The sequence below is a fragment of the Anas platyrhynchos genome, chromosome 21, assembly GCF_047663525.1.
Source record: "Anas platyrhynchos isolate ZD024472 breed Pekin duck chromosome 21, IASCAAS_PekinDuck_T2T, whole genome shotgun sequence".
In the NCBI taxonomy this organism is placed as follows: domain Eukaryota; kingdom Metazoa; phylum Chordata; class Aves; order Anseriformes; family Anatidae; genus Anas; species Anas platyrhynchos.
The window spans coordinates 16,658,232-16,685,114 of record NC_092607.1 but is presented as its reverse complement, the minus strand read 5'-3'; the positions used below and the strand labels follow the sequence as shown (position 1 = coordinate 16,685,114).

General features: G+C 47.7%; 1 protein-coding gene across 10 annotated transcripts in view; it reads left to right on the top strand.

Annotated features, from left to right (window-relative positions):
- The window catches only part of LOC106019329 (uncharacterized), a 29,541-nt gene extending 9,168 nt beyond the window's left edge, over positions 1-20,373 (top strand). For 2 of the 10 annotated variants that reach the window (XM_072026447.1, XM_072026448.1), the window contains exons 4-10: positions 14,055-14,235; positions 15,900-16,087; positions 16,182-16,241; positions 16,487-16,795; positions 17,511-17,586; positions 17,741-17,875; positions 18,574-20,373. In XM_072026447.1, coding sequence (XP_071882548.1) covers positions 15,913-16,087; positions 16,182-16,241; positions 16,487-16,795; positions 17,511-17,586; positions 17,741-17,875; positions 18,574-19,018 — 1,200 coding nt within the window. In that variant the 5' untranslated portion in view covers positions 14,055-14,235; positions 15,900-15,912 and the 3' untranslated portion in view covers positions 19,019-20,373. The other 8 variants (XM_072026449.1, XM_072026451.1, XM_072026450.1 and 5 more) reach the window with 8 other exon arrangements.
- The last annotated feature ends 6,510 nt before the right edge of the window (positions 20,374-26,883 follow it).

The window sequence follows — 26,883 nt, the reverse complement described above, 5'->3', positions numbered from 1 at the left end:
AGCAGTGACGTGGAAGAAAAGCAGAGCCCAGCTCCTGCCCTGACCTCAGGCTGGATCCTATGGGTCCCACCTCACCCCTTGAGTGCCCCTGGCTAGATTCGCATGTGCCAAAATCACAGCCACACGCGTCCTCGCGAGGCTGCGTGGGACTTGATGTGACATGGAGACATGCACCTCGGTGTCAACAAGGTGACACTTTAATGCTGCTGCTGTCGGCTCGTCAGGCAGTGCCCACACAGCCTGTCAGCAGACATCAGGGGAGGAGAAGGATCGGGAGAGCAGGGATGAAGTGCCACACGCCACCCTGTGCTGCCAAGGGCCGGCTGGGAGCCAGGACTGGGGGGTGACCCACGAGGAAGTTGGCCGTGTCAGTGACAGACTAATAATTATCTTTGCACAAAGGTGAAAAAGCAGCAGTTTGCATGGCCTGAATAACCAGATCTGATGATTCTTGTTCCAGGAGCTGTGCTGATCTCATTTGCTCTGAAATATTATCTGTGCAGCTTAGTTGGGAACAATGTTGAAGTCCTGAACCTACCAATAAAAGTCACACATAATCCAGGAACAAACCTTTGCCACCCATGTTTTCGTTTTGGGTTGATTTCTGCTCTGTACAGAGGGTGCCCAGGTTGCTGCATGGGTGGGAAACGGTGGCTGAGCCAGGTGGGTGTGAAGACTCTTTTTTGGTGGAAAGCCACACTTCACAGGGCCATAAAGTGGGTGTCCTGGCACCTGGCAAAGAGGAGAAAATCCTTTCTGCTCAGGCTGAATGGCAGTGAGCTAGAGAAGCAGGAAATGAAGCTGGAGGATGGCAACTAGCACGAGAAAATCAAAGGGGAAATGACAGCCCAGGTTTGTCCGTGTCACAGTGCCGAAGATTAATAAAAGCAGAGGGGCAGATGGTGTGGCAATCTCTCACTGCTTGCTGAGCTGATTAATGCTGTCTCACTTTTCTTGCTGTTTTTGCCTGTTATGCTGACCCACGTTTCTGTATTTGATGAGGAACATGGGGCTGGGGCCAGGCTGCTCCTGCTGCAGCCCATGTGGGCTGCAAGTGTACTGGTGGTCCTGAGCCCTCCTGTGCTGGGGGTGCAGAGAAACCCTTCCAAAAGTCACTTTGGTAAAATCAGGCCTGGTTTACATTTCCTTGAGTTTGGAGTTGTAAACTTCACTGGTTGTTTCTTTAAAAAAAATAAAAATAAAAAGGAGGTGTTTGTCCGTACTAGCTGTGTGGGTGTTGCAGGCTGTGTACGGCTGATTCCTGGGGGATCAGCGTGAAAGCCACATTTACCAGCTGCTCCAAAATAAACCTGACAGGAGAAATATAAAAAGTGATGAACAGCAGCGAGCTGCAGCTCTGTTGGGGTGAAAGAGGCATGTGGGGTGGCTGGATCTGGCATTCCCCTGCTCCTGCACACCATTAGATCCTGCTGGAAGCCTCTTGCACAACCTTGCTCTGTTAGGAAACATCCGTGCTGCAGGGATGATTTATGAGGTGGATTCAGGCCCAATCCTTTTGGCTGCTGAGTATCCATGGAAAGTCCTGAGCATCTTCGGCCCCAGCACTGTGAAACAGCTCAGGGTCCCCTCAGGCTGCTCTTCACTGGGGGTTTTCATCCTGTAAGTTTTTTTTTTTTCTGCCCACAAACAGGACTTTATTTGTATAAGATGAAGCATTTTGGGTTTCTTCAGCTCCCTCATTCATGTGTGCAATTGTTCATGCGAGTGGATGAAGTTGGGTGTGGAGAAATCATATTCCTGGATTGCCTTTCTACCTACCAGTCACTCAGATAAGCACAATCCTCCCTTAAGGAGGATTAGACCCAGGGTCTGAAAGCTCCTGTGATGCCTCCAGCGCTGCTCTGTGCATGGAGTCAGAGCGTGCAGGATGAGCACTGGGACAAAGGCACATGAAAGGCTGGAGAACAGAGGGTGTCAAACCAATCCATCCTCCTGGGAGGGATGCAAAGACTCACTCACAGATCGCAGACTCAGGACTGTGCTTTCAGCCAGCTTCCAATTCCATGTATTAGAAACACCAATGCGTTTTCTCATAGTCAGTAATGAAAACAGCTGAAATAATTATGATAATAATACTTATAATTAAAATAATAACATAATTATTCACCACTCACAATTTATTTTCTGCTTTGTCCCCACCCTGCATCTGGCTTCTGGTTACCTCTGTCCCCACAGCAATACAAACAGTGTGGTACAGCCGAATAAACACAAAAGACAAATAAAAGAAAAAGGACAAACCTTATTCTGCAGTGCTTCGAGCAAACAGGAGCACGAGGTGATGGAGTGTGTATAAGGGCTGTGGGTGTAACAGCTCAGAACGTGGCAGAGCAGTTTTATATTATTTTTAGAGGTCTGAAAACATCGTTCCCAAAACAATCTCCCCCTCCTCTGTGCCGTTGTAAATTGTGAAACAGAAAAAAAGGAGAAAATAGCAGAGGTTTGATTAAACTGGCTTTTTTCGGTCTTAAAATAGTGTCAGCTTGATGCCTGATATTTTAGAAATTGGATTAGTAGCATCTATTTCATCCCACCAGAGGGGTGGATTTGAGGCTTCCAACAACAGAAACGCTGGATGCACGAGCGCAGTTTGCCAGCCCTGCCAGCCTGGTATCTCGTCGTACTATTTTAAGCAGCCTCAGCCAGATGTATAAATACACCGGTACAAACAACAACAGAAAGCAAATGTTCCACCAAATGGGGAAAAATAAGAAGGTGGGGTGGCAGCCCTTTCTGAAGAGCTCGGGTTGATTTTGAAGAGAACAAAAAAAAAGGCTCGGTGTGCTCCTTTCCGTGGAAAATGCAGATGTTTAATAGAAATATATTTTTGGGGCTGTTGGTAAGTGCGCTACGCTTTTAGGTCTGGGAGGAACAAACACTTTGTTTTCCTGAGATGCTGCCTTTGAGAGGAGAATTACAAATATCCTGGGTTGTTTTTTATGGTGGATCAAATGGTGCCGGGCTGTGAGTGCCCCAACTTTGGGATGTTGGCACAAGGCCGGCAAGGAGCAGCCGGGTGTCTTTGCCAGGACCGCTGCATCCGCAGCATAATCCAGCGGAGCTTTTTCCTCCTGCAGTCTCATTTGTAACCCGAGGTACTCCAGGGCTCTTGAACTTGACGGCTGTGGAAGTTAATCAGTGTAATTACTGACAAATGAACTTGCTGCCTTCTTCCGAGCATGGGTGTGATGAGCGTGAGGTAACCCCGGGAGCGCTCGCCAAGAGGGGGCTTGTTCTTTGGCAGGGAGGGGAAGGAAATTGGGCTTGTAGTAACCAGGGAGACTGGGCTTCCTGGGAAGAGGGAAAGAGGCAATTAAAGACGTGAGCTCCACTTGGGATTATTTGCATTGTTAGCCTCAGCACTTGGAGACGAGGCTGCTGCCTTGAGAGCCTCGGAGCGCAGCGTGGCCCTGACCTGCTGCAAGCACCAAGGGCTGAGTCAGTGGGCAGAAAATTGACCCCATGCCAGCCACTGGCTCTCACCTTCCTGGTTTTTGGAGGTTTTTACCTGTTTTTTGAGACTTTTTTTTTTTAATGTCATCTCTGAGATACCCTGTCTCTCAGGTGCAGCCCTGCTGATGCACAAGGTTGCGCCTTGTGTACCATGCAGGATTATTCTTAATAAGCCTCACCTATACTCTTATGCTTCTTGACTCCTACCTTGTAATACAAGAAACTATGAATAAACCAAAACCAAACAAAACACAAAACCCACAAAAACAATGGACAGGGAATGGGTTAGGCATGTAGGAAAAGAAGTGGAGGCATGCCTCGGGTTGCCTCTACCTCTTGTTCCCTTCTCACACAAGCCCCCTTCACTTCTCATGTTGCTTGCAGCGTGTGCTCAGCTGTTTTCTCATCGTCTCCCTGGACTTGTTTCTGCTCTGGGCATCATGTTTGCTATTTGTTAGTTGCTGGTGGTTTTTTGTTGGTGTTTTGTTTTCCCCGTGTTTCTTTAAATTGTTTTCCTTCATTTTCCAACCCGTTGGAGTGACGTGCTTTCCTTACCTTTTATTATTTGATGGTTTTTTTTTTTTTCTTTTATTCATTTTATTCTCTGGATTCAACTTCCCACTTGCCTTGTGGCTGTTATGTGTCAGTTACATGCATATCAATTAATTCTCTGCTGCCTGCCTCAGCCAGCTCTTGCAAGGGGCCGAGCAGCTCTCTTGGGTCCATCCCATTTTATGGAGATGCCTTTAAGCTGCCCATGTGCTTGGACAATTTTGGTGGGAAAAAGCCTTGATGTTATAGGTGTGTGAAGTGACAACTCTCCTTGCAAGGACAGGAATATGGTTATCCTCCATTTCCACGACAAATCGACCACTTCAGTTTGGGGAAGATCTGGCTCAGATTGGCAAAAAGGAGCCTGCCGGAGGCACACAGGCTTGGTGGGACGGCAGCAGCTCCTCGGGATTTGTGGATTTGGGGCTGGGCCTGCTGCACCACAGGGTGTTGCTTTGGGGTGCTCGGGCAGTGTGATCAGGCACCCCTGTGAGATGTCTGTAGGGAAGGGTTGTGAAAAGCCAACCTGCTTCGCTTAGGTTACCACAGCTTATACAGAAAAAAAGAAAATGTTAATGGTATTTTGGAGAATTTGGGGATCCTTCTCGCTTCTTTGCCCCCTTTGTATGAGGGCTGGAAAAGCAGAGCTCATGTGACGAAAATCCCGGCTTTATTATTATTATTTTTTGCAATGTTTTCATCACAGCAGGAGTCAGGCTAAGAGGATGTGCCTGTCTTTGCCTTAATGACAGTAACGATGACAGCGGGAAGCTGGTCAGAGGTACATCATTGCTCTGTCCTTAATTTTCCCTGCAGAACTGAGGGTGATTTAATAAATGAGGTACAGCCAAGACCTTTCTCTCATCTTCTGCTCATCAAGCAAAACACCCCCCCCTCCCCAGTCACACTTCAGCTTCAAATACGTCATTTGCATCTGGCTGACCTTGGCTCTCCCCTACCCAGGGGAAGCTGAAGAGGTGGGAAGCCAGAGGCTGCGGTGGGTGAATCATGAAATAGCAACCAGTGCCTGCTCCTGAGCAGGGTGTGCTGGAGAAACATCGTGTGCTGTGCCACGGGAAGACGAGAGCAAATAGATTAAACCAGAGATAAAAAGATAGGAGGGCACCTAGTCAGCTATTGTTGAAGAAAACGTGGAGAGAGGAGGAAAAAAATAGCATTAAAAAGTGCCAGAGATCATTATTAACAGCACAGGTCCATGGCTCTTCTAATAATAGGCTGTGTAGTGAATGCTAGAAATAATACAAGAAGGTGTTGAGTGGGGGCTTTTACTGAATGGTTAGGTGAAACAAAGGAATACTCTTATACTCATTCTGGTAGAAGTTTTATTCTTATTTGAGCAAGATCCTTTTTTTTTTCTTTTTTTTTTTTTTTTTTCTTTTTCCCAGAGATAAAAGCCACACTGAATATACTGAAATATCTTCCCTATTAGCTCCTGCAGGATCTGGATAAAGCCCTCATTCAGGTAAACTTGAATCTAATGTGCGTCTGCATAGTAATAAGTTAAATTGGAGCTATCAAAGTGTGGCAGGAGTGCGGATGTGCTGAGGGCTGCTATAACTCGCTCGCCTGCAAGTAGGCAGAGTAAATTAAGAGTGGATGAGCCATGAGTTTGAGCAGAGCAATTATAAATTATGCCAGTTTAAGGGGAACATTTAAGTAAATTAAGCTAAGGGGCTGTCTTTAGTGCAAGCCAAGGTTTAAAACAGGCTTCTGCTGAAGAGGACTTTGTAGACCTGGCTCCGAACAGACCTGCAGATACGAGCATCCAGCAGCTCGAGGCAGCTCAGGGCTTGAGCAGCGTTTTATGGCCTTGGCCTTGACTCTTGGGCTATAAAAGCTCCTGTGAAATGAGCACTAAAGTTATAACTCCCCAGAGAGTTCTCAGAGCCCCAGCTGAGAAAGGTCTACCTGGATTTTGGGGACAGGATCTCAGTGCAGAGCACATACTCGTGCCATCAAACTGCATCAAAACACCTTTATGGGGGGTTCGTTCCCAACACCAGTCACCTGCCGTGTTCTTTGGGAAGGAACAAACTTTACAAGGCATAGTTAAAAGAATTTCTCTGGCAGGTTCACAGCTGTGAGAACGTTAATAAACCCAACTGGCTATTTACTGTGCAGTAGCCACTAAGCAATTATGTTTTGTCTGTAGGCAGCCTAATGAAACCAGCAGTTAACGACCTAATGAGAAGAATTTAAACCAGCCCGCTGTTCCGCAGAGGCAGCACTTTGCTCTCCCTGGCTGCCCTGCACTGTGTGTTTTCTGGAGGAGTTTAGAGCTGGTAAAAGAAAAATAAACAGCCTCATTTTGGAGGAGTGGTGATGCACGTTCCTGTAGTGGAGTTTTGCACGTGCGTGCCCAGATGTTACGGCACTGGGGTCACATCACAAAGTCAATGTTTCTGCAGGAGCTGGCAAGCAGGGAGCTGTGTGCTAACACAGCACGGGAAGAGCAGAGTGATTTTTATTTTATTTTTTGGCAGTTCCCTCTGAGCAAGGCAGAAATCTCCTCCCCTCCCAACACAGCGTGTCGGTGTCACAGCAGGGCAGCAGAGGGCTGAGGGCAGGATGCGTCAGTGAACAGGAGATGGATGGAGAGCCCAAACCATGACTTGCTACTAACCGCAGATGCCCAGCGTGCCCTGTCTGTTCCCCAAAGTGATGTTTTTTTGGAAAGCATCCACCTTTTTTGTGCTGCTGGAGTGCCCGGAGCCTCTTTTCCTTTGTACGAGGCAGCCTGAAGGGTCACGCTGCTAACGAGCAAACTTGTTCAGTCCTTCTCCGGCTCATCAGCGAGGAGAGGACGAAGTCATTAGCCATCTGTGCTGGGGTAATTATGCAGCACAGCCTGGCAGGCAGCCAGCAGGCAGGCAGGGGCTGCTCTGCCCCTGGGACTGATGCTGATTTTCTCCTCTGGGGCTCAGCACAGCTCTGGCAAAGGGGGCTCAGGCTGCTTGTCCTCTCGGGTGCCCTCTGAGCCCAGCAGAGGTGGGCAAGGAGACTGCCAGCATGAGCTCTGACTCTCTGCTGTCCCTCTCTTATTTTGTTTCTGGTTTCTGTAGCCCAAAATGCAAAAGTTTGCATCCTTTACTGCCCCAGCTCAGTGTGGATATTGTGGTATCTGTATGGATAGCTAACCCTTTTTGTGCAAGTTGATAAATCTTTAGATCAAAGATGCTCTGAAAGCTGCTGTGCTGGTTATAATTCCAGGTTGTTTTTGATACAGCTTTCCACTGACAGCAGTGAATTGTTTTCTGGTTTCTTTGAATGGTCTGTCAGTCTTTTGGTACGTAATGAACAGAAGAATCTATTTTACCTTCATTATACAAATTATTATATGATGTCTAGCCTCTTTGTCTTTCTTCTTCAGTCCTTAACAGCACACTCACTTCTGTGTGTGCTTTTAATTGTTTCCACTGCTTATCAGTAGACTTTTTGGTTCTGCCAGGCATGTTTTGAGCCAGGTGTCTGTGACTCACTGCAGCATCCACTAGGCATCAAGTCAGTCTAAAGAGGAACTTCAGGATGCATTCAGCCCTATTTTATCTTCCTCCCTGTGCACTTACTATAGGTTTGTTATGAACACTCTTGTTTGCCAAGCCCTCGCTCATGGCTTAATCCCTTTCCTGAATAATCAGCTGTTGGGATTTAATCCCTTCTCATCTGTGAGATCTGAATTTTGAAGTGCTCTGCACATGCTCTCATACTCATCCTGTGCTGTCTTTGATGGGAATGTTAGGCCTTCATGGATCACTTTTCAAGCATGTCCCGAGAAAGGTTTTTGAGATCTTTGAAGGGTTTTTGGTGTGGGAATTGCATCCCTAGTGTTTGATGGGGGTGGCTGTTGCCCGAGTTGTGAAGCCTGCTGAAAAATGCTGTTTCTTCCCTTCCAGGTGACTGTTTTCTTCAACAGATTATGAGCTTTGGGGATTTCTTTTGAAAGGAAATATCAATGAATCTCTGTTTTGGGCTCCAAATTGGAATGGTCATTTTTTCACCAACACCTGCTTGTTATCCAGTTAGGCTTATTATCCAGTTATTATCCAGCATCTCCTGTTAGATGCTGGGCTTAAACAAACCTTTAAAATCTATAACTGATCTCCTGCTACCTGGCTGGAACTGGAAACAGAGCTCCCAGGCTTTACTCAACTTAGCTGAACGTGCTATTGCACATCTAAAATGAGTGGATAGTTGCCTATACTGGTCCTCTCCACCAGTGTAAGATATGCATTCAATGAACTCAGTGCCCCAGAGGTATTTGGTTATGTGTTTTCCTCACAAATGTATTTAGATGAGGTATGTGGGTCTCATTTCTTTGAAAGAAGGCGAGGAGGAACAGCTGAGGCTCCCTCTGTCAGGCCTCGCTACCCAGCAGTCTGGCACAGATGTGCTTCTGAAGAGCTTTGCAACTTGTCCTTATTATGTTCTATGTTTGATTTGATGAAAGAATTTTTAATGAAAGACCTTTTCTGTACTGTAACTGAGCTCCTAATCTTATCTGAAAGCAGAGCACAATCCCTTCAGAAATGGCATTTGAATAACAGCCTATTTGCATTTCCCGCACCACGGTGTCACTCGCAGGAACAGCTCTTTATTTAGGGGAAGACAATCAGCAGATTTCTCTGAGTTAAATGTACATCAGTGATGCCATGTGGAGTAGGTATGAGAAACAAACTGTCTCACTTTCCAGCTGAGCAAACAAGACCTTCCTTGGTCCCAAAAAAACAAGAAGTGAGCTTTTCCTGAGAAAGCACCTGAGACTTTGTGTAGGTTTTCCATGACATCCCTGGTAGATCTTTTCATTTACTGTTGGTTGGAAGGAGACCAAGCCCCAGCCTGATGGGCGCCTGTTGATCTGAACTCTGATGACAGGGCCAAATACCCAGCGTTGGATTAACCTAAAACCAGCATCCAGAATTTGGATAGGGCTACGTGGAGCGCTTAACATGAGAAAATATTTGATGGTGATCTGTGGTTCCCACTCCAAAAACAATGGGCAATGCAAAGAGAGACCAGTTTGCTGCCTGTTCTGTGCAGAACTGATGGTGTTGAGCAGCAGAGCCACGGCATGAGTTGGTTGCTGGTTTGTTGGGGCACACAAAGTCCTACATCTCTGCTTTGAAGAGGAAAGAGGAAGAGTAAAACCTTCCCCTGCCACTGGTAATGCTCTTCTTGTTGCAAACATGAGTTACATCTTGTAGAAGCCTGTGAAGTTCATGCAGTGAAAACTGGGCTGAGCTCAGATCGACTCTGTCCTTCACCAGGCAAGTGAGGACTGGACCCTGCCCCACATTTCCCCAGCTGGAGCTGAGAGGAATGAATTGCATTCATTGACAAGGTGAGAAGTGTGTCATGTTTTTGCTTGCCCTGTGCAAGAAATATCCTAATTTAAACCACCACTGTCTTCTCAGTTTCTGCTCCTTCCTGTGCCTCCTTGCACAGATGTGCATCTCTAGAGAGAAGGCCCTATCCATTTTGGTCCTGTCAGATCCTCTCTCCCCCTCGTGCTTTGTGCTTGTGTCTCTTTGTACTAATTCACTCTTCCCTGAGAAGACCTCCATTACCGGAGTAATAGGTACTATTGAATCAGCCTTTGATGTGACGAGCAGTGGATTTTTGCAGTCAACGTGTCAATTTAAGCTGTGGCTGTCATGCTAAAAATAAAAGATCAATTCCCTCTTCCTGGAGAAGAAATTAAGGAAAAAAACCTTTTCATGTTTTGAACCGAGTGTGTAAGGCTGAAGAGGGTGAAGATGGAGATGAGGATGTCTCCTGAGAGGAGTAAATTTGTCAGTTTAGCAAATTAGAGAGAGTATGCTTGCACCTTTTAAGTAGTCAGGTACCAAAATAATGTCACTGAGTAGGCAGGGCTGGGGTGGGGTTGTTCTCCCTGCTAAGCAGAGCCATGGATTTTGACAGATTATTCACACAAGAGGCCCAGAGAATCATCTGGCCGAGGACGATTTCTCTGTTTGTCTGATTTTACAGTGTGTTGCTGCAAACCTGTTCAGCAGTTTCCATTCTCTTTGTGCCCCTGTGTCCGGGGTGCTCGGTGGGACCCCCATGGCCCCTTTGTGGTGGCACCTCTGGGGCCTGTGTGGTGCCAACCGCGCGGGGCCTGCAAGGCCTCGGTGCTGCTTCACTCGGTGCTGTGACGTGTAGGAGGGGATCTGATGAATTATTCAGCAATATTAAGCGCCCTGCGAGGAATGATCAGCAGCTGTGGTTATGTAAGGTGAAAGCAGAGGATTTCACACGTTTCGGTGTTCAGGATGCTGTGCCTGGGGACGTTGTGGGGGGTGACACGTCCCTGTGGCACCTCAGTGCAGTGCTGTGCCCATGCCCCCTGACGAAAATAACTGCTCTTTGTAGCCCACTTTGTGCTTTCTGCCAGAAAAGGGAAGAAATGGGGGAAAACCACCCCAATGGACCCAAGCTGTGGCCAAGAGCTCTCTTCTGTCTGGACCCCATGGAAAGGGCTGGAGGCAGCACCCTGCCCTCCTCCTGGGAGCTCGTGCCCCGTGTGCCCCCCCACCAGGCTGTAGTTGTGCTATCTCCCTGACAAGCTCACAAAAGAAGCCCAAGGAACCAGCCAGCCAAGCAGATAAGGAAACAGATGTTGTAGAGCGCAAAGGTCAAATAAATACAGACAGCTCAGGAAATAGGCATTGCAAAATGATGCAAAGCTGAATAGGTGAAAAGAAAGGCTTCTTTGAATGGAATTACAACGGGGAATCTCTTTTCTGCAGAGGAAAAAAAATATTCCGATGAATTCAAGGCAACAAAGAGAAGAAAGGGCTTTACATTTACCAAACTGCAAGATATTCTGCCAGGCCTGTGGACTGGAAAAAAAATTTGACAAACTGCAGTGGGTAGGATTATCGTGTACCAGACTAGGTGACTGCTGACCTGGGACTTGCCTTGCTCCCCATTTCCGAGTGATTTAACTTATTTCTAGCCTATTAAGAAAGAGACAAGTCTCTAATTAAAATACATTTAATTCCAGCCTCATTAGCCTGGATCGTGTTTCGGTGTTCTCGTACCACCAGCAGAGACAGGACTTGTACTTATTGTCATTAAAAATGCAGAATGCCACCAGGTGGTCTCTCTCTGGTACAGGCAGTGACTTATGCCACTGCGTTTGTCACACAGATGGCCACAAAATCACATCCCAGATCCATTCTAATGACTTCCACAGCCCTAACAGCCATCCCAAGTGGGACTGGGGACAAGGGGGATTCGCTAAATGCCTGAGTCCTTCTTGCAGCTCGTGCCCTGGCGATGCTCAGGTCTGCTCCCACCAAACCCCACTGCTTGGTGTTACCCACACTGTTGCATTGTGTCAATAAGAATCATGAACCATGCAGCTCTTTTCCCTCAGTTATCCATCGCTGTGTCTTCAAACGGTGAAGCATGCACGCTGAACGAAAAGGAACACTGCAGGGGTAAAACACAAAGGGAGATTAAAGACACCTACATTTGCTATTTAAATCCCATTAAACATCAATTATGATCATCCTGATAAAGACAGGGCAGCATTTGAACAGCCGCTGGTCTTGGTTTTGTAAAATGCTGAACACGGTTCCTGAACACGGTTCCTTCAGTGCTTCTCTAGACAAGTTTACAAAGACGCTATCACTGTCCCTTAGTCACAGCTGAAACTTAAATCTCAGCACATATGGCTTACAGGGTGGAAATGTGCTGGTGCTGGGGGGGCAGGATGAGATTTGTTTTCAAAGAGCCAGGAAATGCAGAGCTGGAGGTTCCCAAAACAGCAGCTCTGCTACAGCCCCCAGTCAGGGTCTGGCAATGGATTTTGTAGTCAAACACAGCATGGCAAAGCTAATCAGGACTTGCTAATTCCCATGAAGTCATACGCTTCAGATTCACTTCAGACTTGCATTTTCCTGGAATAGCTCAATAATAACACTATGCTTACAAATGGAGTCTTGGTTTATCTGCTGAGACCACAGTTTGTCTTCCTCTTGTGGTCACTGCAACCTTTCCTCTCCCACCGCTTGCAGTGGAGCCCCTGCCCACTCCTGCCCCCAGGACTAGTCATCCACTGGGCTTTGCATACTGATGGATTTTCAAAGCAAACCAAACAATATTTGCTTCAGCAAGGCCACTTTGCAAGCAGATTTTATTGGACCACATCCTGCATAAAAACAGAAATCCAATCTCATACCCATTGTCATGTGCCTATTATTTTTCTTCTCATCATTGCTTTTTCAATTCTTCTCCATGTGTAATTCTCCTTCAGCAACATCATTCAAAACTTCATAGAATTCAAATATCGCTGCTTTTACACTTGTATCTGCAGTGATATGTTTCCTTATCTTGGATCTCTATTTAATATCTTGTTTTCCTGGGCTGACAGCTGTATTCTTTGAGCTGTGAATATTGCCATTCAGGGATAAAGACGTTTTCTTGCCCTGTGGTTCTGTATGAGGTCCTTTGCTGATATCTCACTGAACATCTGAAGTCTCCACAGCATCCAGAGCTGCTTTTGGCTAAGACAAGACAGACAGCCCTGCTGGATTATTCACATTATTCACTCCTGTGCTGTATTTCCATGTCCTGCAGGGGCTGGAGCAGCTTTTGTGGACTGGGCTGAGGTGGCCCCAGTCCCTGTGCCTTTTCCTGCAGGGATCCAGCTCAGACCATGGCAGGCTGGGTACCACACAGCAGCTTTTCTTCACTGTGGGCTCTGACAAAGCTGATGCCTTGTATTTTAGCTGGGTTTCTGGAAACTGGCAGCTCAAGGTATTGAAAACCTGTGTCACTAAACCCCTGGCTGAGCTAGTCTGTGGGATTTGGGGTTGCTGTGGTGGCTGTCTCCTGGTTCTTGAGATAACTGATTGTTAATGAGCATCCCAGCATAGTACCTGGGCTGCCCTGGGGCTCTGTGCTCAGCCCCCAGCAATGTCCTAGGTGCCCACACCAGCCCTGGGACCACCCCAGCAGGGGGATTTTTTTGTGACCCCCCACTGGCTGCAGGCTGTGACCCTGCACGCACCAGTAATAAAAAAAAACACACTGTGGTAGCAAACTCTAGGTGTTGCAGAGGTGGCATTTTTGGGAGAAATTCACAAAGACTGAGCTGTTCCTCTCCAGCTTAATGTTTGTGATGAACCACGGGGGAAAACAGTGCCCCAGAGCTGACTGCCACCAGCGTGCGCTGCGGCAGCCAAGGGGCTGAGCGTGTTTGTGCACACGTGTGGGGACAGATGGGCGAGTGGCAAGGGGAATCCCTCTGCTTCCTCAAGCAGAGATTGCTTGTATTGTCCTTTTCTGTGCATAGCAGGTAACAAATGAAGCAGCTGGCGTGCATCTTAACCAGCCAGAGATCCGGAGGCAGGGGGAGAAGGAAAAGCGCAGCCAGTCCAAAAGATGCTTTGAAAGGGAGAAAACCTTGCTGCCAGGCTTCCTTCCAAGAGCAAATTCTCTCTCTCTTTCTCTCCCTTTTGGTGCTGTGTTATTCCTCCATGGCCAGGAGGCTGCAGGCATTTCAGATCTCTTCTTCAAGCCCATGTTTCAAAAAAAAGGGCCTGCAGAATGTTTGCTTCTCAGGCTCAGCAAATGGGAAGTGCACAATGCAGCCGTCTCTAAGCCTCTCTTCTCCTGTCTCGGGGAGAAAGGAATTTGCCAAGCCCTAGAGCCTGACTCACTCGCTGTGTGAGCATGAATTAACCAGGAATGTTCGAGAATTATTCCTGAATAATTCATGAACCTGAATTAATCATGCATTTTCATGAATTATTCATGAATAACTCATGGAAATGCAAGGTTTATTCATGCTCCAAAAAATCCAAGGCTTTTTCTCTTCTCTTCTGCTTTCTCTCCCTGTAAGAAACAGACCTGAAACAAGCTAAGGAAAAAAATATATATATGTATACGGAAAAATAACAGGAAAAATAATGCTGAAACAAAACAATCAAGAAAAAAAGAAAGCAAAGGGGCTTTTTTTTCCTTTTTTTTTTTTTTTCTTCCTTCTTTTTGTAATGCAGTGGGGACAGCAGGTGGGAGCTTTCTAAGCCAGACAAAGGAGACCTGAGAAGGAACTGTGGTGAAGGGACAAGCCCAAGGCAAAGGACTGTCCGGCCACCTCCTCTCCTGGAGCAGGCAGCTGAGATCTGCATAGCCAGGAGACATTTTGCAAGACTCAACACCTGGAGCAGTGCTAACCAGGCAAGGACGAGCTCTGTTGCTATCAGGATTTTGATCTCTCTCTCTCTTTCTCTCTTTCTCTGTCTGTGCATTTGTGTAGTTTTGTTGTGTTCGGTCAGGGAAACGAGCACCTGGTAAGTGGGGCAGGAAGGAGCAGCAGAGGAGTGAAGATCAGTGCTTTTTGCTTTAAATGGTACGGAAAGAAAAACACCTGTAGGGAGATTTGGGGGGGTTGGGGTTGTTTGCTGTGTAGAATATAGGATCTCTTTAAAACAGCTGTGTTTTGGGGAGGGAGAAGTCTCAGCTTTCAGTATATCCCACTCTGCTTGGTCTCTGTATCCTTCCTGGGGCTACGCAGAGGGCTGGGTGCAGCCGCCTGCTGCAGAGCATCCAACCTCCGTGGCTGGCAGGGGGACGTGGGGAGCAAGCTGTCGGCGCATGGCGAGCTGCTGTATGGTGCTGCCTTATAAAAATAAATGGCACGGCGTGTCTCGGTCAGGGGAAAACGATTGGAGCGAGCCAGATGTGAGTCTGTGCCAGCAGGACAGGCTGGCGGGTTCAGGGAGTGTTACAGCTCCTGCAAGCAGCTTTGCTGCAGCTGCTGGATGGTGGAAGGGAAGGAGAAAGTTGTGCAGGGTGAACCGAACCTCCCAGGTGAGGGGAATCATGGCCAGGCTCAACTTTAATGGGGATATGGATGCAAAATGAGAGATGGCAATAAATTGGGGCATAGCTGCCTGTCTGGCCAGTTTGTCCCTGCTCCACCACTCCTCTCCCTGCCCCAGCTCCCTGCCATTGGCATCGGGCACTGCAGCCATCCTCCGTGTGCTGCCTGGCACAGGGGCTCAGCCCCAGTCCCCAGAACCCTTCTGCCAAACGCTGCCACAAAGTGGAGCAGGACGGGCTGAGGGATGCTCTGCCAGAGCCCTTAGGAGCTTGGGCGGCTGGTCCCTGCCTGGTTTTGTGCTCATCTGTGATGTGTGGGATGAAACCTGGAAAGAAATCCTTACTAAGCCTGGTCCTCACCTGCTCCTGTGGCTTGGGAGGGTTTGAAAGCTATTTGGCTGTCTTCAATGTCTCCTTTGCTGCTCCGTGCCTCAGTTTCCCTTTGTGTGAAATGGAGGTAAACTGATGCCCTCATTATCAAAGCAGTTTGACATTTCTGAAAATAGCTTTACAGGCAAAGGGAAGAGCATTTTCTGGAACACACCTGGGTCTTTTTGAGTCTTTTCCCTGTCCTGCCCGGATATCGCACAGATCTGGTCCCCCTCTGCAGCAAATTGCTGTAGCCCCGTTGATGTTGATTGAGCTGTGCTGGTTCATGCTGGCAGAAGAACCAGCTTCTGCCTGCTTGGTGGCTTGTCCAGGGTCTGCCCAACACATCCCAAGTTTGAGCAGCCCCTGCCTGACCCCAGCTGACACCACGAGTAGCTGGAGTCCTTCAAATTAAACTGAGGGACAATAAAATCTTGTGGGACTGTGCCCCAGTCAGGACAACCCCACAGGGGAAGGATTTAGGACAAGACAAGCACAGCAGGGGAGGGATGGGGAAAGAGGAACAACAGATAGAAAAGATGAAAGAGGAAATATTTTGTACTTACGGGGCTTGCAGCCTCAGGCAGAGCCCCCTTAATGAATTTCTCCCGAGCACGAAGCCGTGCTGTGATGCTCTCCTCCTGCTCTAGGTGGGCAGCCCCGATGTCATCCAAGCTCTACGTCCTCATCAGCTGGCCCGACGGCAGCCGTGTCATCAACATCGAGAACATCAAGGAGCCCCGCAAGCCCTTCCACCTCTACACGGTGGGCGAGCAGGTGCTGGCCCGCTGCCCCGGCTTCAGCGGGCTCTACTGGGGCATGGTGGAGGGCATCAGTGGTGAGTGAGGGCCCCGTCCTTGGAGGGTGAGACTTGGGGCTGCTCAGGAGGGAACAAGGTCGGTGCTGAAAGGTCCTCTCCTCTTTTCCTGCAGAGCACAAAGATGTCCTGGAGAAGAAGCTGCAGGAAGGCAGACAGCTCCTGGGGACGTTAAGTGAGTAGTGTCCCGGCTTTTGGAGCTTTTAGTACAGCGGGATGATGGGTTTGGGGAGAAAGGAGTTGAAGATGGCACCTTTCTACCTCCCCTGGGGCTTTCTGGGTGGGGAGCTGCTCTGTGTGGTGCTGTCCCGTCACAAATTTCCCAGCCCTACCATCAGGGTGAGCAGCGGCGAGCGGGAGGTGGGGGATGCCCAACACAGACCCCAAATTGCACGTCTTGAGTATCCACTTTGCTTTCAGAAGATGAACCGGCCAACCACAGCATGATGCCACCTCAGGCAAAAAAATCCAGGAAAACCTTCCCAAAATGGACCCCAGGGAATGCCTCCAGGAAATACGGGGACCGGAGTTACCCCAGCAAGCCGCTGCTGCGGGCAGCCGAGGCCAGCCTGCCCGGTGATGTTGGCAGCTCCTCCATCATCAAGGAGAGACGTGCCCTGGGGCCACCCCACCCAGCCAGTGCCTTCACCCCCCCGGCCCCTTTCGTCACCCTTGCTGTGCCAGGGACATCCCAGGGTGAAGAGGACAGGGCTGGCACCGCTACCAGAGGTAAATGGGGCTGTAAATCAGGACCTTGACTCCTAGCCATCTCCTGCTGTTGGGCTGGGAACCTGTGTGGCTGCCAGGACACCTCCGCTTTGCTCCAGGTCTACGAGGGTCAGAGATGAAATCTTCTGGTCCTTTTCACCCGTGAGATCTTCAGGAGGGTTGTCTACAAGGAGGTGCATGTGCAACAGCATATGGGATCTGCTCTGCCAGGCACCAACTTTTCCTCCTGGGCTAGCAGCTCTTTCCCTGTCAGCCAAGAAACCAATCCAGCCTGCCTGAATGCCTGTGACACCCAAAAGTCCTGTCCCTTGATTAGCCAAGTCTTCTAACGTTTGCCTCTTTGTTTGCCTGCTTTTCCATCCACCAGTGCATGTGCTAAGCAGTTCTAGAAATGCACGGGTGCATTCTCTACGTGCTGACTAACAGCAGGGTCCAGAGACACACTGATTCCTCCTGCCTTGCCCACTGTTTGTTTTTTTTTTTCTTGGTTGAAAACACAAGCAGCCCTCAAGACACCACCTTCTCTAAAAACAAAATCCCCGTTGTTCAGTCCTGGAAAGCACATTCAGGTCATTCTGGTTATGCAAAGAGAACCATGTGTTGTTGTGCAATTCGGCACGAGTGTTAAGATAATTTGTCCTGGAGACAAAGGGATTCAGGTGCTGGCCTGGTCAACAGCAGGCTTGTTCATTTTGTCCCCCATTCCTGCCTCTAGATTACGTTGCCCTGGCAATGAAGAGGAAGTCAGATGGCATCTTGTCCCAGTGCCAGCAACACGTCTGTCTGAACAGGTAACACCTGGCGGCACGGTGAGGACCCCGACTGTCTCGTGCCATATAAAATCATTTCATGCGATGTTTTGGGTTTGCTGTAAGTGAAACCAGAGCTGACTTTGCTGCCAGCCCTTAAATTCCAGATAATTCTCAGCAAAAATTAATCCAACAGGAACGTGGAGCTGGCGGCAGTGCTTCTTAGCTTGCTTGTTTCTTCCAGCTGTGAAGAACGAAAGCTGGATGCTTTGCAAGAGACGGATGACTTTGAGAGAGTTCAGAAAAAATTCGGTCCTGGTGAAATGGAAAGGTAATTAGCAAAAGGAGGCACTTGTTCCTAACTGTATTTCCCTCACTACAGAAATGAACACTGAGACCACAGCTGGGTGACAAAATGGTGCAATTTCAGAGCCAAGAGCTGCTGAATCTCAATGTAATCAGAGCCAGGTGTTTCTGATTGTAGGGCTCACTGCTAGAGATGCAGGAAGGCTCTAAAACAGTGCAGAAACCACAAAGCTCTTGCCTATAACCATCAAAATGCCACCTATCGTGTTTGAACATGGTTGCGTGTTGCTTGCTTTATTGTCCATTACTTTAACGACAAGTACCCAGTGATGAAGTAGCTACTAGGGACAGTTTTACTGCAAAGAAACATGTGCCAAAAATCATGTTATGGCACTGGTATTGTCATTTCTTGTGTTTCCATTGTTTTGTACCATGGATAAGTGCCCCCTGGGACTTACTGGCCTTGTATCTTCCTTAAAACTGAAAAGAAAATTGGCCATCCAAGCCACCAGGCATGCATGATGAGGTGGGGTTGAGAGTTGAATGTTTCTGAGCCTCTGGAAAGCCTTGACTATGTCATTTTTTGCTCATCACCCAGGCATTCTGGCAGAAACCTTGTCCTGGGCTCACTTGCAGGACGCACGTCAGTGCTGCTTGGGTTTAGCAAGAGCCATGGGGCTGTTTTCCCTCTGCCCATCTTATCCTCTGGATTTAATTTTTCAGGGAGAAGGTAGAGCAGCTGGAGAGGATGGTCTTGGACCTGCAGCAGGACGTCCTCTCTCTGAAGAAGAAGGTGCAGCGGCTGGAATCCCTCTCCTTCCAGGAGGAGCCCCACCGGCCGCCCTGCGAGGTGGTGGAGCTCTTCAACGGCTACACCAAGGAACAGCTCAAAGAGGCCATCCGTTTCGACCAGAAAATCAGCACGGCCTGCAAGACTCTGCTCTACAAGCTCTTCACCTCCGACTACATCCAGAGCCACTCCATCACGGGGCGGAGGGGCAACACGTTCCGGGAGGCGAAGCCCATGATGGACGAACGCTGCATCAAAATCATCCGGGTGCTGTTGAAACAGAAGTTCGGCGATCACCTCAGTGACACGGTGATCACGGAGAAGATACAGAACGTGCAGAAAGCCCTGAGGCAGAAGTTTAAGACAGAATGTCTCTGACAGATGGGGGATTGGTGTCTCTGGTTGTGGTGCACCTGAGGAGCTCTCCCAGGGAAGATGTGGCCACAGGGTTACCCTGATTCCCCTGGAGGAACCCACCCAGCAGATCTGGGTGCTCAGCACAGCACAGACCTTTCCCAAATGTCTGTCTGCATTAATCCGGAGGGAATTTTGCCCAGCTTGGCTAGAGTTCTGCACAGCTGCTAGCACTTTACAAGCCCCTTCCTCTGTGGTCTGTGTGCAAGCCTCAGGGTGTTGTCTGCGTGATGGGCTCCGGAACTTTTGGGTGGACAAACTCAAAAAAGCTTGAGGGTAACAGAAGGGCAGACTCATTAAAGTAATACCATAAAACCTCCAGAGAAGGATTATTTCATTCCCCACCCCCACCCCTTGTTTTAATGTGGTTGTATGGAGGAAGTGTTGAAACGTTTGCAGTAATGAAATCTGCTGAACAAGAGAAGTCTCCCGTGGAAATTACATGACATGAATTTTCCTTTCAACACTCGATTATCTCCATGGAGAAATCCTGCACATTTTCAGGTGGGGAGGAGGGGGAGAACAAAATTTGTCCCAGTGCAGCTACACCTTTCCACCTTTCCTTCAAAGAGCAGACATGTTATGAATGCAGTCATTATAATTTAAATACGGTATTTATATCTTAGCTAAGAAATTCCAGGTACAATCAGGGTGTTTTTTTTCTGTATGAGAGGCTAAGGAGAAGGACTAGAAAAACATGTTTGTTTGTCTTTTTTTTTTTTTTTTTTTTTCCTTTCTAAATAGCTTAGAGCTGGAGTTTGGGTCCATTAGAAGTATTTTTAACACTGAAAGAGTAACATGCTGGCAGCTGTCCACCTAACAGAAGGGCTGCAAAATACCAAACATTCCCTTTTAAACAGGCTTCTCAGATAAGATTTTTTTAAGTTTAATTTTGAAATTATTGAGGAAAGGAAACATCACTGGCTTTGAGGTAATCAAAACATTTGGTTTAATTCATATGTTTTGCAATGTTTTCAAGTAATTACTTTCTTTAAAATCACAGGAGAAATAATAGTGAAAAATGGATGTACTGAAAAACACAGAGCTACTTTGGAAAAGCAAAAAGAAGTGTGTGATTTTCAGAGCTTTCCTCCCTGCCCCCTTATTTCTAATTGAAAAACAAAACCATTAAGTAGGGTTAGCACCGTGCAGCATGTTGATTTTGGTGGCAGATACGCCTGCCAATGTTTTTGGCGCTGTTTCCATCAGATGTGTTCAACACTCGTGCCAGACTGCTGTAGCCAGGAACTGAAGATATTCCTTCTGTTTTCCCAGTGCAAATGCCCCTCCAAACTCTCTACCATGCAGAAGTTGTTTGTTTGTTTGTTTGTTTGTTTGTTTGTTTATTTATTTATTTATTTATTTATTTATTTATTTTGTGCTCAGAGAAGAACTCTTGGGATGCTTTGGATGGGAAAGCTGGAGGGAAGGCTACAAAGGCACAGGTGGCTCAATTCTGCTGTGCTGGCTTTGGTAGCAGCCCCTGGGGCTTTGCAGACCTTCCCTGCAGGATCGATTTCCAGTTTCCCCAGCTTCACCCCAGCAGTGGGATGTGATGGTGGGGATGCTGCCTTGGACCACCTCTTCCTCCTCCAAGCCACTTCCCTGGGCACTTGTTTCACCTTCATCCAGCCTCCTGGCTCTTCATCATATCCACCTCAAAGCTGCAGCCTCACAAATACCATTTATTGAAACATGCTGCTGCCTTCCTCCCCCAGTGAGCCCCCTCGACGAGCTGCAGATCATTACTGCACGAGGAGGGAGAAGCAGACTGCAGGGACGGGCTTGCTGCGGGTACCGACGGCTCCTGAAACAAGTCTTTAATCAGCTCCCCTGGAAGCAGCCGAGCCAGGCGACCTTTCTGCTTGCAAGGCCCTTTGGTGGCTCCCTGGGAGGTGAACTTCACAGCCTGATGCCCTCGCTGATGCTCAGCCAAAGCTCCCCAAAATCAGGGCTGGCAGCACGGGCTGGTGGCTGCTCCCCGACTCCGTGCAGCAGCCGCAGCACAAAGGAGCTGATGCTCAAATGGACCCTTCCAGGCAATAAACCTTGTCCTTAGCTGCTTTCAAAGGCTTTGATATGGCAGAAAGCGCTGAAGAAAGGCTACACAGGTGGCTTTTCGTTAAACTTCAATTTTAAGGTATTTGTGAAGTGGAGGCAGCATTTGCAGGCTAATTGGGAGCACTCGCAGACACCGATGATCAAGCAGCACCACGAGGAAGCCGGTGCTCACAACTCCCTGAACTCCAGCTCCGGCTAATCGGCCTCGAGAGAGAAGATCAGAGCACAGGGATGTGACATCCCTTCAGGGATGAAGGGGTCAGGGAAGATGGAAGAGGAGGAGGAGGGTTTATGCCAGAGCCACTCCACCTGGGGATGTTCAAAGCCCGTCTCTCTGAATGACGAAGGGCAGCCTGACTGAATTGTGTTAACCTCTCACTTCTAAAAGAATCGCTGGCAGAAGCTGGACAGGTCTTTCTGCTGAGATGAATTGTGTGGGTGGAACCGGAGCATCCCATTAAAATCAGCGCTCCCCTCCTGTTCTGGGCACTCCAGGGGCAGCAGGGCGCGGGCAGGGAAAGCTGGGCTCAAAACGCAGGCTGGGCTTCGAGGGAATTTTGCAGTTGGTGCAGAAACAAAAAGGAATGGGATTTGTCCACCTCTGAAAAATACACAGCAGGTCTGAACCGTCCAGTTCTCTTTCCCTTCAGCAGGACGCAGAGGTCCTGCTCCTTTGCTGCTTGCTCCCAGTGCAAACCCAGGTGGGCATCAGCAAGGCAAGAGCAGCCAGGAGAGATGCTGCTGCTGAGAGCTCACAAGGGAAAAAAAAAAAAAAAAAAAAAGACAAACAGCCAAAACAAGAGGGAAATTCTCTGGTGCTCAATCCCGTTTATTTCAATTTCATCTCCTTGACTCTGCCCGGGGGATTCCAGCGTCCAGCACAGGCAGATTTTAATTTGCCCATTTCTGGGCTCATAAGAAACACACACCGCTAAATCTCTCAATATCTGCGCTGTGTGAATCCCCTGGAAAATGTAACACAGTTTATTGAAATCACGCAAACTGCGAGTATCGGTTAAAGGAGTAATGTTTAAACATAACTAAATCCTTTCCTGGTTTTCAATCAAGTGTTACAGAAGCTGGCTGCAGTTCCAGGAGGCCCAGGCAGCTTGCTCAATGCACTTGGAAAAATCTTCTGGTGCAGAATTGGAGGTGGAAGTGTTTTGTGTTTGTGGCTTCATCTGGTTCGAGATGCTCCATCACCCAGCCCGAGGAACTGGGACGTGTCCTGGGGATACCTCAGCTGCAGGGCTAGTGGGATACAAAATGCCAGACCTTGGTCTTGGAACTGTCACATCCTAGTGGCATTCCGCACACAAACAGTGTCACAGGATTTTACTTATTTATTTATTCTGTTTCTCTTTATCTTATATGGCTTTTAAAACAAGTGAAAGACAGAAAATGCACGTAGAGCTGTGCCCCCCCAGCTATACGTGTATATGACATTAGCACTTTTGAAATATTTTTCAAATCACTTTTGAAAAGTGACTTTTCAAGTTACTTTTCATTGTTTTGAATTTTTCTTGAAAGCATAACTGCGTGTTTTGGAGAGTGTAGCCACAAACCTGGTAGGTGTGCAACTACATCAGATTTTATAACTTTCATCTCTCTGCTTCAGTCATATACTCATTACACATGATTTTTACCAGTATTTCTCTGTCTGCAGTACATGATTACATTATTCAGCCTCATCTCTCTCTCCTCCATCTATTCAGAGTCAAATGGAGCTGGGGAGATCATTATTAAAACACAGAAAGCACAGAAATAAAATTAACCATAGCACCAGTTCTCTGTGTGCTGAATACACCGAGGAAATAAAAAGGTCTTCCGCGTCTAATAAAATCTGGATATGAATTACTTCATAAGAGCTTAAATGAATTATATTCAGAGGCCAAAAAGAGCTCAGTGCCCTCCGACTGCGGGATGACAGCTCTCGTTGCCTTGGCGTGCAGCGCATGGAAAGATGCCATAAAATCTTCAGAGCCAGGTACCGTCTTCTGCTCAGATGCTTCAGGAGAGCAGACATCACTTCGGTCCTTGCCCAAGTGCCTGGATGGAGGAGGAAGGACCCTGCAGAGGAGCGGTGGCATCTCAACCCTGTGCTTACCCCAATCCCGTCCTCCCAGGAAGGATTTGAGGCGTGGAAGTGGCTTCTCAGCTTCTTCCCCTCAGTGCAGGAACAGGGCTGGTGGGACCATGCTCCTGTTATCTTTATGAGGCCCCAGCTTCCCCTTGTCAGTGTCTTGCACCTCCCATCCCAGCACATCCCACTCCTCCAGCACCCTCTCTCCTCATCATGCAGCTTGGAGGCACGCTCTCCTTTAATCATTTGTTGTATTGGGTGTTGGGTTTTTTTCTTGTTTGTTTGGCAAAAGGACTTAGCTGGAGCCACGGGGACCGTGTGCCTAGCTCCGAAAGGGAGAAATTAGCACCCCACAAAGCCTACAACCGCATGGGGTTTATTGACTGCTCCTCGTAAATACAAGCAGCATAGCCCAGAGAGTCGGGTGTGCGAGGGAAGAGGAGGCTGCAGAAGCAACGCACTCCTGCTAACGAATAATCGTTAAACTCTTATGATCCGAAGGAGATAGGAGTTTATTATTATTACCATTAATTCTAGGAGTACCATGCCCAGAGATTCAGAAGGTGGAGATGGATGAGTTCGTGACCTACATATTACAGGCCAGAATTTATCCTGGTAATATGAGAAAATCAATCATTTCTTAAGTGAGAGAACTGATAAAATCACTGACTTCAGCGGAGCAACATCATCGCTATTATATTTTCCATACGTTCACTGGAAAGGTGCTGGGGAAGGGTCAAGCCCCTCTTCTGTATGTCTTAAGTGTACGAGTTTGTCCTGTTTCTAGGAGACAGGGGTGATGTTTTCATCAATCCTGCATCCTTGCCTTCGTTTGCAGGCAGGATTTCCCAGCAAAACCAGCTGCAAAAGGTCTTTGCAGAGCATGTTTCCTAATTCTCGAGCCAAACCAAGAAGTCGTTGGGTTTGCATTTTCTGGAAGCCCTTCCTCTCTGTTCAGCCTGTCCCTGCGTTGCTTGCCTCAGCCTGGCATCGCTGTATTCATGACACTTCCAATGAGACCATCGGGGTGAAAAATGAAATCAGCCAGTTTAATGAGTTGTTTTGGTAGAGGAATTTTACAGCTTATTGTAATCTTGCCATTAATTTGAGTAATTCCTATTTGTATAATATACACCACTGGTTTCGTTTATACTCCAAGGAGTGCACAAGGAGCTCGTGTTTTCAGGAGGGAAAACCATCCCCGAGAGACCCCGCAGCACCAGGGACAGACCTGCTTTCTGGTGTATGATTTGAAAGCTGAGAATGTCTGTCCTGTGCTTTTTTTCCCCCCTGTGTTTTGTACAGGCCATAACTCACCCTTCTGTGCTTGCTGGATTCAGAGGGCTGCATTTACAAGGTCACTCAGGAGCCAGAAGTACAGACCTGAGCAAGGGGAGAAATGCCAAAACACAGATCCACAGCAGGTGCCTAGCAGCACCTGCAAAGCTCGCTCAGCATCTGGCTTTACTGTTTTGCTCCCAAATGCTCTTGAACACCCCTTGGATTTGGCAAAGTCCATATTGCTAATAGAAGAAAATGATAATTTGCAGACTCCGATGGTTTGCCCATTTTTATCCTGAATCTGCAGCGGGTTGAGATCTGGTCCCATGCTCATTAAGCGAGCACAGAGGGTAAGGAGGAGTGGAGAAGAAACAATCAATAGGGAGCAACCTTGTTTGCAGACAGTGCCGGGGCGAAGGTTTATTTCTGCCTCTGCAGAAGGAGGCTGGTGCTCTGAAGGGCTCAGGAATAACATGAAATAGGTGCTGAGCTCAGCAGCTACCTGTGAATTTTGGCTGTGGCTCCTGAAGTGTGCTTGCAGGGCCCGTGCAAAGGCAGGTGATGCCAATGTTAGCAGCGTTAAACATCTTCACTCTAACTGAATTTGATGCCTGGGCCAAGGGAGCAATTCCAAGCCGTATCTACCCGCTGTTCTCTTTAGAAATAGCCCACTAACCCTGCCTGCCCTTGCGAGACTGTACCGTAAATCTGCAGTCATCTGTGGTGACAAATGGCTTGAAAAGTGGGGAAGAGGGGAACCCATAGTCTTCCGTGAGAAGAAAGATAAGTTAATTTTTGATTAGGGAAGACAGCAAATGGAGGCATTTCCAGTTGCACGGACATTATCCTGCCATTTCTTATTAAAATTAAATGCCTAACAGTTCCAGTTACCATAAATTAGCTGCAGAATATGTTTTATTGTGTTTTGTGGTCTCTGGGGCTTACATGCCAGAAACTTGTAAAGAGAATAAATACGTAGAAGGGAAGCCTCCATTTAGGCTCATTTTGAATTTGTAATGCCTGGTTATTAAGAGTATCACATAGCAAAGTGTCACACGTGATACCCATATGGTGCAGCTCCAGCTTCGGAGAGCTCCGTCTTTATGAGTAACAACATGGACAAGTGAACGGGTCCCCAGATGACAAACTGAGACACAACTGAGCACAGAATTATTTTTTTTTTTTCCTTTCTGGGGCTGAAAACAGGGGTGGTGTTTTTGGGAAGCCACTGAACTGCTATCTCTTCCCACCTCCTTCACAGAATGCCAGTGCAAGGTCTGATTTTCATTGCTGAAGTCAGGGCGAGATTTACTCAATACCTTCAACCTGAAGGAGTTCATCTTCAAATAAAATAAAATTATGAGAACTCAGTTGGATTCAGTTTATAGTCCTTGGATTTCAAACTGAAAATAACGATCCATAGGCAAAATGCAAATATGATTTTTCCTGCATAGTGAAATGAGAGAGGCTGTTGAGAGCCTCATGTTCTTTGCTCACATTAAAGCTTTGAGTGCAGAAAGTGAATTGGCCAAATTCTGCCTGAAATATGCTGGATGTGTTTTCAGGCATGTAAAGGAGATGAGTAAACCTTCCTCAGCTTGGAACATCCTCCTCCAAACCGTCGTGTTTATGTGCTTAAAGCAAAGGCAAGATTTCTTCTGGCTAATCTGTGGGTTTACCCTGTGTACATGTCATTGAGCAATCCACTTCACCATGGCAAAAGAATCAAAGAGGTTTCAGCTTTTTCCCCTACCCTAGCCTTCCCCGTCTTGTAATGTTAATGAGTGATAATGCTTCCAGATTTTTTCACAGGCTATTGCTGCTGAAAATTGCTTTGGTGCACTGGGACTCTTATTCACTGGTATAACAAGAGCTTTCTACAAAGCAGAGGAAGAAAGACCGAGGAAGTGTTGTAACTAGAAATTCTGTGCTGGTCTGACTTTTATCTTGTCTCAGGATCAACTTTTACCCAGTGGCTCCTGTCCCACCTTGCCAGGCATGTGCCAGAGCAGTGGCACATCTCCTTCCCTTGCATGGCGCACAGTGATGCATGTATTCACAAGGCAACAATTCCCACCCAAATCGAAGAGACTCTGGGACGTGGACCACAGCCAGCTTTTTGTGATTAATGAAGCTTAGATCTAGAAGATAAAATGCCAGAGAGTGTATTACCTGGGGTGAAATCAGTGGTGAAGAGAGGCTGGGGCAGCTCTGGGACCGTGTTCCTGTCCCCTCCTCGCTGCTGCTGTGAGCGCATCTGGCTCTGGGTACCGGGGGGCTCTGTGGGATTTGGATAAATGATATTTCTTTTGAAATGGTGGTAGCTGAAGCATTAATGCAGCCAGGAGGAATGGGAAAGGCTTTCTGATGTACTGAATCATTTGTCTGTGATGAGTCTGCGACA